The 12253-nt window shown below is 43.4% G+C and overlaps 1 protein-coding gene across 3 annotated transcripts in view; it reads right to left on the reverse strand.

Moving 5' to 3' along the window:
• Positions 1–4091, reverse strand: part of FRMD3 (FERM domain containing 3) — a 264153-nt gene extending 260062 nt beyond the window's left edge. For all 3 annotated transcript variants that reach the window (XM_045840802.1, XM_045840803.1, XM_045840801.1), the window contains exon 1: positions 3760–4091. In XM_045840802.1, coding sequence (XP_045696758.1) covers positions 3760–3906 — 147 coding nt within the window. In that variant the 5' untranslated portion in view covers positions 3907–4091. The remainder of the gene's footprint in view (positions 1–3759) is intronic.
• Positions 4092–12253: the final 8162 nt, after the last annotated feature.

The raw sequence follows: 12253 nt of genomic DNA on the forward strand, positions 1-12253 counted from the left end.
CCTTACTGACATCCAGAATTACTGCAGCCACCTTACAATCATGATGACTGTAGTTACATAGCCAGCACGCAGGACAGCAGAACAGAAAGCCAGACAGTGCCTGGGTCCATGCAGAGCTGCTGAACAACTCTGAAGCTTCCATGCCTTTGGACTTCTCATCTGGTAAGGTAATAAGTGTCCTGGTAACTTAAGCCACTTCAGCCTGGCTACTGTCTTACTTGCAGCCAAAAGTATCCTAACTCTCAAGTTTCAAGAGGCAGTGCTACAAAGAAGAAAGAGGTCTGGATTTTGAGTCAAAAGACTCAGGTTCTAATCCACTTACTTGCCATGTGACCTGAATTGCTTACTGTCTCTGAACCTCATCTTCTATATCTATAAGTTTGAGATACACTCAATAACACCAATAAAATGTAATAATGCAGGATAGTTATGAAAATTATGTGAGATGATGTGTATACAACCAATCTGTCAACAGCAATGTAGTTGGTCTTAGGTAATAATTAAACTATAGACTTGTTAAACTGAAACCATCCATCTCACCTAGCTCCTTTATTTTACAAGAGAAGAAACATTGATTCCAAATATAAAATGACTCACTCAATGCCACATAACTGCTTGGTAACATGATTAAACCACATAGCTCCTGACTCCAAATCCAATATTGTCATTCTAGCCTCATGTTGATAGGTAATAAGCTAGATTAAACATTGGACACTCATTCATTCAGCAAGTGTTTAGTGAACACATACTATATACCAGGTGCTACTCTACATATTGGGGACTCCTTGATGAACAACAACAAAATGCTCTTACCCTCATGGATTTAACAGTCTAGAAAGGAAAGGATCCAATCTACACCTTTTTTTAAAAAAAATTATTGAGTGACTACTATGTTCTAAGCACCATGCTGGGATTTCTGTTCAATTCCAAATCCAAATTCCCAATAATTATTGATCATGCTTACCAGGCTTTGCTAAAGAATGAATAATAATCTGAAAAGCTTACATTTTACTCAATAAAAGTCATTATTAAAAAATGAGAAGTTCATTAGAAGGAGTTGTGAATCACCAAACTAGCATCTGAAAACATGGACAGAATGGGAAAGAATGCTAGGACTCCACTCTACTTGAAGCAGCAGGATTGAATGAAACAGGTTAGAACTACACCATGTCCTTCCTTCTACAGTCTCCTGACTTCAAGGGTTGGCTCAGTTGGAAAAGCCCAGTAGGAAGCATTCTGTAACTCCTTCGCTTCTCCAGGCCTCTGTCTGGTGCCCTAGACTCTCTTTTGACTCATAGTCTATCTGGAAATCCTCTTCTGCACTACCTAGAATAAACAATCACACACCAGTGACATGATGGAACAGTATCCCAGACCTCATATAAAAACAGACTGAACTAGTGACATTCAGCATCTCCAACCGGAACTGGCTATCCAGCTGCTCAGACTGGGCCATTAGCTTGTTTGTTTGAAAGTTTGATTTGCCAAAATTACATAATTTGGAAAAGGAATATGTAAAAGCTGTTCTTTTTCAAAAATTCCATAACCCACAATTTGTAGGAGTTGTTAAGGAAGAGTGTGTGTAACACTGTTTAACAGTCCATATGCTTTTTGTGATTACCTGGAACAGAGGAAAAAGGGAAGGAAGGAAGGAATGAAAGAAAGAAAGGAAGGAAGGAAAGATGGCTTCCCCAGGGCATATACCATTGATTCTGAAAGATTCTTTAAAAAAAAAAAAAAGGCATCTTGTTCTCCCTCTAAACAAATGGCAAGAGTGTTTCTGTGTATGTGTCACCTTATAACCAGAAGTACAATTTTAATTCCTGGGTTTGGAACGCTCTAAGAAGTTTCATGATTATCAAAATAAAAAATTTTAATTCATTTTAACTGGTTAAATAATAATCACCATTTGGAGGCAGAAGGGGCAGAGAAAGATGTGCCACAAAATAAAACATTTGACTTTAAGCAATGCCAAAATCAACATTTTTAGATCGTATCATTTTAACCACATTGGCATCAGTTGGGCCATACAAAGTCTAACTTTCCAACTGTCATTAGACTGGCTACAGTTTTGTTTCCTAGAACGCCAGACTACAAATGCAGGTCTTTGAGGAATACTTATCTATTCTAAGAAAGACTTAGTCTGGAACCAGACAGAAACAGTGGCATCAAATCCAAGTGGGCACAGGACAGCGCAAAGAAGGACTCAACAGCCCCACTCCCTGCTACTGGCCCCTCCATTAGCTACATGTTCAATACGGATTAAAAGACTTGTACATCCACTTTATGATGTAAAGCAAAGTGCAACAACAAACTGCCTTTGGATCACAAGACAGTACATGCCAAACATTTCTGTGCAACCAACTCTGTGGCAGCAGAAAAACTGCTTATCCTGCTCATCTTTTTATTAGTAAGTTTAGCAGCAATACTGAGCTCAGAATGAAATTCAAGATCCTCTAGAAAATTTAGGGGCAGCCTACTTTCCTGGGAGATCTGGGAGATCATGGGGCACCACATTCCTGCCTTGAAACTGTCCAGCTGTCCTCCTGTCACAAGGTTTCACCAGAAAAAGTAAATGGGAAAGACCTTTCATTCATTCATCTATTCATTCTTAGTTAACCCAGCCCAGAAGCATTCCTGTCGTTGGGAGATGCTGCCCCCATTCACCTCTCACCAGAACTGCGTAGGGTGCCCTGTATCTGAAGCTCAGTCCTGGAGCTTCACTGAAGACTGGGGTAGGTAAGAAAAGAAAAATCCCAGAGTAAATAGATTCAAAAGTCAAAGGCAAATAGTGGTGAGTCCAAACTGGACCTCTCCAAATTGTGCGCTGCCCGTGGGTCCTGGGAGAGGGTATACACCTGCCTACATATACATGCACGGATAACACACACTTGCAGCTCATAATAGCTCTCCTGCAAGCCCAGGGGCAGTTACTACCCAAGGATGGGGCTGCCGGCAAAGCTGTCTTTGCCTAAACAACTTTCGCCTTCTCCAGCTTGGGCAGGAGCATATGTATGTCCACCAATACTCCAAGGGGCGACTTTTTCCCCGGGACTCAGGTGCTGCTGAGGCCCCTGAACCCTGAACAACTCTGCCGGCCTCACAGCCCTTTTTCTTTCTCTGAAACACCCAGATTCCTTTTGAGGTAGCTCCAGTTCCACGCAGCGTGCGCCCCATCCGTCAAGGCTGGAGCCTGGGGCTGCCCAACCTCTCTCCCTCCCAAGAAACTTCTCAGCCTCCTCCCCTCCTACCCCCACCACGCCGTGAAGTAAAGGCCAAGGGAAGGGAGCTGGCAGGGAGCCGGTCGTTGGGTCTGATGGCACCTTAAGAGCCCCAGTGCAGAAAAGAAAAAGGAGTGACTGCCTTCTCCACGTGGAGGAAAGGAGAAATGAAGTGTGGGCGATGTGAAGGTGCCCCTCTAGGTTCTCGGGACTCCCATTTCCTGGTGGGATGGGGGCAGAGGGGTTTTTATCCCCAGGGGAAAACTGTCCGCTGCTCCCAGCCTGGACACGGCCAGCCTAGCGCCAAGCGTGCATACCCAAAGGGGCTTGGGCTCGGATAACATTCTCCTGGCGCCTGCTGGGAACAGTGCCCCCATCTCTGGGTAGAGCTCCCAGCCTCAAGAGGCAGAGGAACCGAAATCTGGCTTTCTAGCAAGGCCCTGGGGTAGGTTCCACACAGCTGCCCGCGCACGCCCACCCGCAGAGGGCTCCCCACAGCCAGGCGAACCCCACTTCCCTCGCGCCCAGGCTCCCGCACCTGGATGTGGCAGGAGATCTCCGAGTCGTCCAACAGTCGGATGGTGCATTTCATTTCCTGGCTGAGCGATTTGATGCTAGAGCTCCGAAAGTGGATCATTTTCATGGTCCTCCTGCCTCTCGGCACACAGTGGCAGGAGGCGAACATGCACCGCAGCCAGGAGGAGCGAGCAAGAGGCTCAGGGCCGGTTCTGCTCGGCGCTCGCCCTCAGGGAAACACACACTCCAGCAGCCACCGTCCTGAACACCTGGGTGCGACTCAGCTCCCAGACGGCACTGGCGACAGGAGCCAGCAGCCACACTTGCCGGGCTGCTGGAGCATAGCGGGCGGGTCCCTCCCTCTTCCTCCTCCTACCTCCTCCCCCTCCTCTCCCTCCTCTCCAGCGCCTCGCCCAGCTCTTTCCCCGCCTCCGCCCAGTGTGCGCGCTCCTGTGCCTCCCTCCGCCTGGTCTCCCTTGCAAAGGGTGCCCTCAGCCCGTAATCCCCAAGCAGGCGTGAGATGCAGTCACTCCCGAGCCCCGTGCCTCGTGCCTCGGAAGAAGGCGGAGGGACTGCTGGTACTGGGAACTGGTCGCCCAGCAGTGGCCTGCTCCTGCCACTGCGTCAGGCTGGGCCCGGCCACCGCCTCCTGCTTCCACCTCGATTGCTCTAGCTCTGGGTAGCGCTCGTCTCTGCCCCGGCTCCCCCATGCGCCCGAGAGCTCTGCCTGGCCCCAGGGACCTGGCTGCAGGCAAGGGATGGCCGGTGATCCTCATCTACAACTGCAGGGAGGATTCCACCACGGGAGAGGATTGTTGGACCAAGGACGAATCCCAGAGAGTGACACGAAACCCTGGCACAGCTACACCAGGAATGCCGCTAAGAGTTTCAGTCTGTGGTACTAATCAGGATATCTTTAAGCCTTTATTTTACTTAATATTAACTGGAGTCAATCTCCTTCTCTGAAAAATTCAGAATCTCCCTTAAATTCTCATGGTGACGTCTCCCAACATTTCAGTATGATTTTTGACAGCAGTACCTTAGACCTGAGGGAGGCGGCCCCTCCCCTGCCCCGCCCCCTTTAGGGACCTGGCTCCCCCTCCCCGGTTGCCCAGGAATATAGACGTGCCCCATCGCCCTTTAGGCCAGCCTCTGGGTACTGAGGACCCCCAGAATTCCTCTCGGCCTCCAGGGTGTTAGGGATCTCCTGCCTCTCTGCCTTCCCCAGGTGGTTCAAGCACCCGTGTGCTGTGCCCTTGGGCCCAAGGGGTCGCTGTGGGGCAAGGGGGTGGAGGTTGGATAAAGAGACCAGGCGTCCAGGAGTGGGAAGAGAAGGATGGCTCCTGGCCCTGCTGCCCTTTCCTGGGTGTGATTTAAGGAGTTAGAGGAAGGACTTGTTGCTCAACTGTCAGCTCTTGTTGCAACTACATAGAGCCCCGTATCCAAAAGCTCAACTTATCCTGGGGCTGCAGCAATCACCACCCATCCTTTTCACCTAACCTTGGTGTGGTCCAATGGGCCACACAGGCTCCAGGCCGCCCTGTGGGGTTGGCTGGGTTTTGGTGGAGCCTGCACTGCAGACGGACTTCTCCGCCGGCCTGCTTCTGCTTCTGCTTCTGCTCTGTGCTGAACACTAATGAATACCCTGCAGGCCCAACTCAGTCTCAGTATCTGCTCCTGCAGACTCCAAATGTGGCAACTGGTGAAGACAGAAGTATGGACTATATTTTAATACAGATTGATTGTTGCTTTCAAACCGTTAGACAAGAGTATGTGAGCATCCTTGTGCTCTCTGGCACTGGGCCCGAGAATCTCACCGCAGTTCCTCACAGGGTCTGGGAAGACCTGGATATGATTCTTGACCCAGCTACCGGCCAACCCTGGGGATCCTGGGGAAGTTTTTTCATTTCTGTTCTTAACTTCAAAGATGAACAGTTTCGTGTTTGTTTTGCCCATGTCACAGGTGGCGGAGATGCTGGGGAGAAAGCAACTCAATGGTCAGTAGAGGAGGCCAGGTTGGGCCTATAATCTGCAAATCCCCACATGCCCAGGAGAGGGGGCAGTGATACGATTGTCCCAGTCCAGCCTCCCAACCCAGAGAGCAGATCTAAGGTAGCCTAGACCTCGAGGAAAAGTCCACACCCAACACAGCCCACACCTCTCTTTGAAGGATAGCTAATCCATCCTTATTACAATTGCCTTTGGCTCTGAAAGAGTCATACTCAACAGTCTAAAACCATTATCTCAACTTTCAAGGAAACAGACTGTGACCAACAAGGACAGCAGGAAAAAGAACAAAGGTCACCCATGGTTAGGAAATGAGAAGTATCTGGGATTGGTTATCTGGCCTAGTTTGGAAAGAAGGCTGAAATTCAGCTAATATAAGGATATGGGCCCTGGAAGCCCTTGGCATACATGAAAAAACCAGCTAGGTAAATTACTGCATACTGTCGCCTGGATTGAAGTACCCATTGAAGACAAGGCTTTAGGAAACCAAGTGACCAGGGTCAAATATATATCTATCTATATCTATATCTATATCTATATCTATACCTGTATCTGTAACTATCTATATCTATACAGATTCACATACATAGCAAGAACTCAAAGATGAACTCAAGAGATGAGTTTAAAACCAGACCACTTAAAGAAAAGCAATGAAACACTCAGATTTCTAAATTCTCAGCTCAAGACTTAAAAATCTGTATTCTTTACCACATGATTTCACTTATATGTGAAATCTAAAAAACAAAATAAGTGATCAAACAAAACGGAAACAAATTCACAGGTATAGAGAACAAACTGATGGGGGGCATGAGGGGACTGGGTGAAAAAGGTGAAGGAATTAAGAAGTACAAAATGACAGTTACAAAATAGTCAAGGAGATATAAAGTACACCTTAGGTGATATAGTCAATAATATCATAATTATGTATGGTGCCAGGTGGGTTTTAGAATTATTGGGGTGACTACCTCCTAAGTCATATAACTACCTAACCACTATGTGGAACACCTGAAACTAATTATATTAAATGTCAACTGTAACTGAACTTTTTTTTTAATTTTTAAATTTAAAAAATCTGTATTATTTCTACCACAGAGCTGAAATAATTTTTATTAAATAAACCACAAGGCTAAAATAACTGAAAATCACTCAAAATTTTATCAACAAGTTGCCAAATTACAAAGTCAATTGAATTATCAGCCTCACCAGATTTCATGTGTAAGAGAGAGTTGTCCTCTCGTGTGTAAGAGAGAGGAAAGAGTAGGAATCTGGGAATAAAATGGGACCATATCCCCTGGCCAGTGTGGATCAATTGGGTGCAGCATCATCCTGTAAACAGAAAGGTTTCAGGTTTGATTCTTAGCCGAGGCACATAGCTAAGTTGTGGGTCTGGTCCCCAGTCGAGAGTGTAGGAGAGGCAACACATTCTCACATCAATATTTCTCTCCCTCTCTCTCCCTCATTTCCCCTCCCTCTAAAAAAAATGTAACCATAAAATAGGATTTGGATAATTCCTAGTCACTCAACCTCCCAAGTCTCTCTTTGTACCACAAGCATAACCTCTTCCCTTATATCCTAAGAATGTTTCTGTCCTGTTTGAAGACCTTATTCTGACCTCACCTAAAGCAGTTACCTCTGAAAGGAAGCTAAACTCCTCCCCATCCCTCGCTCACCACCTCTGACTACTCTCTTAACTCATAATACTTGAATCAGATCCAAGTACACCTCAGAGACCAATTACAAAGTCAACCCCAGAGGGAGAACTACAAAACTCTGCTAACTTAAACTGAAGTGAATAGCCCTGGCGGGTGGGGCTCAGTAGATTGAACACTAGCCTGCAAACTGAAAGATTGCTGGTTCAATCCACAGTCAGAACACATGCCTGGATTGTGGGCCAGGCCCCCAGTTGGGATGTGCAATAATCTGATGTTTCTCTCCCTCTATTTCTCCCTCCCTTCCTCTCTCTAAAAATGAATAATTTTTTTAAAAAGTATATGTGTGAATAAATCTAAATTTGTCAATTTGAGCATACTTTCCAGTAAATCTGGTTTTAACATACTATTTAAATTAATTGATCTCTAAACTCAACTAAAGGAAAATGAGGAGGAAATCCCATGGTATTTTACAGGAAAGAATCCACAGAATCAAGGAGAAAGAAGTATTGAAGTAGATTTTCACACGTAGCCACCTCACCTCTCTTGTAACCATTTCTTCCAAGGGCATCTCCATCAGGTCTTTCAGAGAACCACTGGTGAAAGGGCACTGCCATCCTTGTAAAGTTCCACAGTGGCCGTGAACGGTAAAGCAACCAAGAGGAGCTCCCTGGTTTAAATGGGATGATGGGGGCCTGGATTAGCAGAGGATAAGTAGTACCAAGAAGGGAATAAGCAACGGGGACCAAGTAGAGTTTAGGGTGATGTAACACATGGGGAGTACAATATTGGATCTACAGGATGACAATATTTCTAGGTCTAGTAAACAAAAGCCTAATAAAACTCCCCTGCAAAAATTTCCAAATCAGAACCTGTCCCTCCAAATGACCAGAGACATCTGAGTAAAGAAAAGATGGGTCCACCTGAGGAAAGAAAACATAGACCATAGCAGTGAAGAACTGATATGGTCCAGTTCTTAATAAAGGAGTAGCAGTGGACGAGATTGCAATGTCTCATGGTCAGCGGAAATAGCTGCTACTCCTTATCAAAAACTCCCACTTCCCCACCCATGAGTCACAGCACTTCGGTGAGCTACAGATGGAAAACAGGTGGCCTGACCATGAAAGATTGATGGTAGTAAGTTTTGTATATTGACTAAAATTTTTAAGCATTTTAGAGCCCTTAAAATTGATAATTAAAATAAGAAATACTTAGGCATAAATCTAACAAAATATCTACAAGATTTATATGAGAGAAACTACAAAACTCTGATGAAAGAAATCAAAGTAAATAAATAAATGGCGAGATGCCTGTTTGTGGATGGGAGGACTCAACACTAGTTAGGATATCAGTTCTTTTCAACTTGATCAATGCAATTCAAATCATAATCCCAGCACGTTATTTCATGGATATCAACAAAAATTTTCTATAGTTTGTGTGACAAGGCAAAAGGCCTAAAATATAACACAAGACTAAAGAAAAATGAAAGAAAAGACTAACACTACTTGACTTCAAGACATAATATAAAGTCATAGTGAACAAAAACAGGTGATACTGGAAAAAGAATAGACAAATTAATCAATGGAAAAGAACAGACAGCCCCAAAATAGACCCATATATATATAGTCAACCGATCTTTGACAGAGAAGCAAAGTCAGTTCAATAGAGAAATTCAACTACCCTTTTTTTGTGCTGGAACAACTACATATCCACTTGCAAAAAAAAAAAAAATGAATCTGGACACAGAACTTACACTGTTCAAAAACTCAAGCCCTGGCCAGGTCACTCAGTTGGTTAGAGCACTGTCCCACTCAACAAAAGGCTGCAGATTTGATTCCCAGTCAGAGTGCCTTCGGGAGGCAACCGATCGATATTTCTCTCCCACATCAATGTTTCTTTCTCTCCCTCTCTCTCTGTAAAATCAATAACAATAAAAAAATATCCTGGGGTGGGGATTTAAAAAAAATGTAACTCAAGATGAATTAAAGACCAGATTGTAAAATGCGAAACTACAAAACTTTTAGAATACAGGAGAAAATCTAGGTAACCTGAACTTTGCTGATGATTTTTCAGATTTAACACCAAAAGCACAATAAGTTGGATTTCATTAAAATTAAAAATTTCTCCTCTGTGAAAGACACAAGAATAAGAAGACAAGCCACAGACTGGAAGAAAATATTTGCAAAACACATATCAGACAAAGGATTTGTATCCAAAATATAGGAAAAACTTTTTAAAACTCAAAATAGCAAAACAAATAATCCAACTTAAAATTAGGCAAAAGAACTGAATGGACACTTCAGCATAACATATACGAAGTGGAGCCAAAAAAAACAAAGAATTATCTTCTGGAGGGCGGATCCCTTATGATACAGGCTTCCCCCGCTAGGTGAGTGTTCTAGGAACCCATCTGTATCGATATACAAGCTGGCATTGTTGTGAGAGCCTGCGTTCTGCTTCAGAGAATTGTTTTTGAAAACTTTCAGTGTCTTTGCCCATTTCTTGATGGGTGATTTACAAGTGCACCTGCCCACACCATGCTGAGTGTTCAGTAGTTTTGACCAAAAATGGCATGAACCCTGTGCCCCACCCTCCCTATTCACCTGATCTCACCCCAAGCCACTTTTTTTTGTTTGTTTCCCTACACGAAAAAAAAGTCCTCAAAGGGAAATGTTTTGCCAGTGTGGAGGAGGTAAAACAAAAAAAGTCAGAAGCACTAAAAGGCATCAAAATCAAGGAGTTCAAAAACTGTTTTGAGCAGTGGGGGGAAAAGTCTCAATAGGTGTATTGCATCAAATGGAGAGTGCTTTGAAGGTAACTGAAGTTTAAATGTCTAAGAATAACTACACAATTTTTTATAAATAAATTCCGGGTCTTTTGGGTCCCCCCTCTACAGATGGCATATAAGCACATGAAAAGATTCTCAACTTGTTAGGGAATTTCAAAATTAACTGTACTGAGATCCTGCTGAACACCTGCTAGACAGTTGAATCCAAAACACTGACAACACCACATGCCATTGGTGATGCGGGGCAGTAGGAATTCCCAGGCATTGCTGGTGGGAATGTATAATGGCAGCTACTTTGGAAGGTAGTTTCTTAAAAAGTTAAACATAGACTTACCACACAGTCCAGCAATTGTGCTCATGAACATTAACCCAAATGAGCTGAAAATAATGTCCACACAAAAACCTGGACACAAATGTTTGTAGCAGCTTTATTCATTATTCCCCCAAACTGGAAATATCTAAGATGTTCTTCAATAAGTGAATGGATAAACAAAGCATGGTAGATCCACACAATAAATTCTTGCTCAGCCATAAAAGCAAATGAGCTATCAAGTCCAAAAAAGGCCCAAAGGAACCTTGAATGCATAGTGCTAAATAGAAGAAGCCAGTGTACACATTGTACAATTCCAACTATATGACACCCATCTGGAAAAGGCAAAGATAATATAGGAAAAACCGGGGACCAGAGGGAGAGGGAAGATATATAGAAACTCTTTATACTTCCTGTACAACTTTCTGTAAACTTAAAAATGCTCTAAAAAGTTGTGGGGGGTTGCTTTATTTTAATTGTATTTATTCCATTACCATTTAGTCCCCTTATGCCCGCTTGCCTCAACAATCACCCCACTGTTGCCCACATCCTTGAGTCCTTTTTCCTTTTAGTTCAATCCCTCCATCACCTAACCCTGCCCCCCTCAGCTGTCATCCTGTTCTCTATCTATGAGTCTCTCTGTTTTGCTTGTTTGTTCAGTTTGTTCATTAGATTCCACACATGAGTGAAATCATATGGCATTTGTCTTTCTGTGACTGCTTATCTCACTTAGCATAATGTTCTCCAGGTCCATCCATACTGCTGCAAAGGGCAAAATTTTCTTCTTTTTTACAACTGAGTAGTATTCTGCTGTGTAAATGTCCCATAGTTGTTTAATCCATTCATCTATTGATGGACACTTGGGCTGCTTCCATCCTGGCAAGTGTAAATAATGATACAATGAACATAGGGGTGCTTATGTTCTCTAAAATTAGTGTTTGGGGTTCCTTTGAATATATTCCCAGAAGTGAAATCACTGGGTCAAAGGCAGATCCACTTTTATATTTTTGAAGTATCTCCATACAGCTTTCCACAGTGGCTGCACCAATCTGCATTCCCACCAACAGTGCAAAAGTGTTCCTGTTTCTACATATCAGTACCAGCACTTGTTGTTTGTTGATTTATCAATTATAGGCATTCTGACAAGTGTGAGATGGTATCTCACTGTGGTTTTAATTTCAATTTCTCTGATGATTAGTGACATTGAACTTCTTTTCACATGTCCATTGGCCATCTGTATGTCCTCTTTGGAGAAGTGTCTATTCAGGTCCTTTACCCATTTTTTAACTGGGTTGTTTGTTTGTTTGGCATTGAGTTTTGTAAGTTCTTTATAAATTTTAGATATTAACCTGCTATCAGATGTATCAGTGAATATGTTCTCCCATTCTGTGGATGTCTTTTTGTTTTGTTGCCGTTTTCCTTTGATTGTACACCATGACCAAGTCGGATTTATTCCAGAAACGCAAGGTTGGTGCCACATTTGCAAATTAATAAATGTTTTTCACCACATAAACAAATGGAAAGATAAAAACCACATGATCAAACTAATAGATGAAGAAAAAGCATTTGATAAAATTACGATAAAAATTCTTAGCAAAGTGGGAATAGAGGGAACATACCTAAACATAATAAAACCATACATGACAAACCCAGTGCCAGCAACGTACTCAATGGGCAAAAACTAGAAGTGCTCCCTTTAAGACTGGGAACAAGACAGGGATGTCTGCTTTCACTTCTTTTAGTCAACATAGTACTAGAAGTT

Source organism: Phyllostomus hastatus, unplaced genomic scaffold, assembly GCF_019186645.2.
Source record: "Phyllostomus hastatus isolate PE091 unplaced genomic scaffold, TTU_PhHast_1.1 phas_contig_34, whole genome shotgun sequence".
NCBI lineage: Eukaryota > Metazoa > Chordata > Mammalia > Chiroptera > Phyllostomidae > Phyllostomus > Phyllostomus hastatus.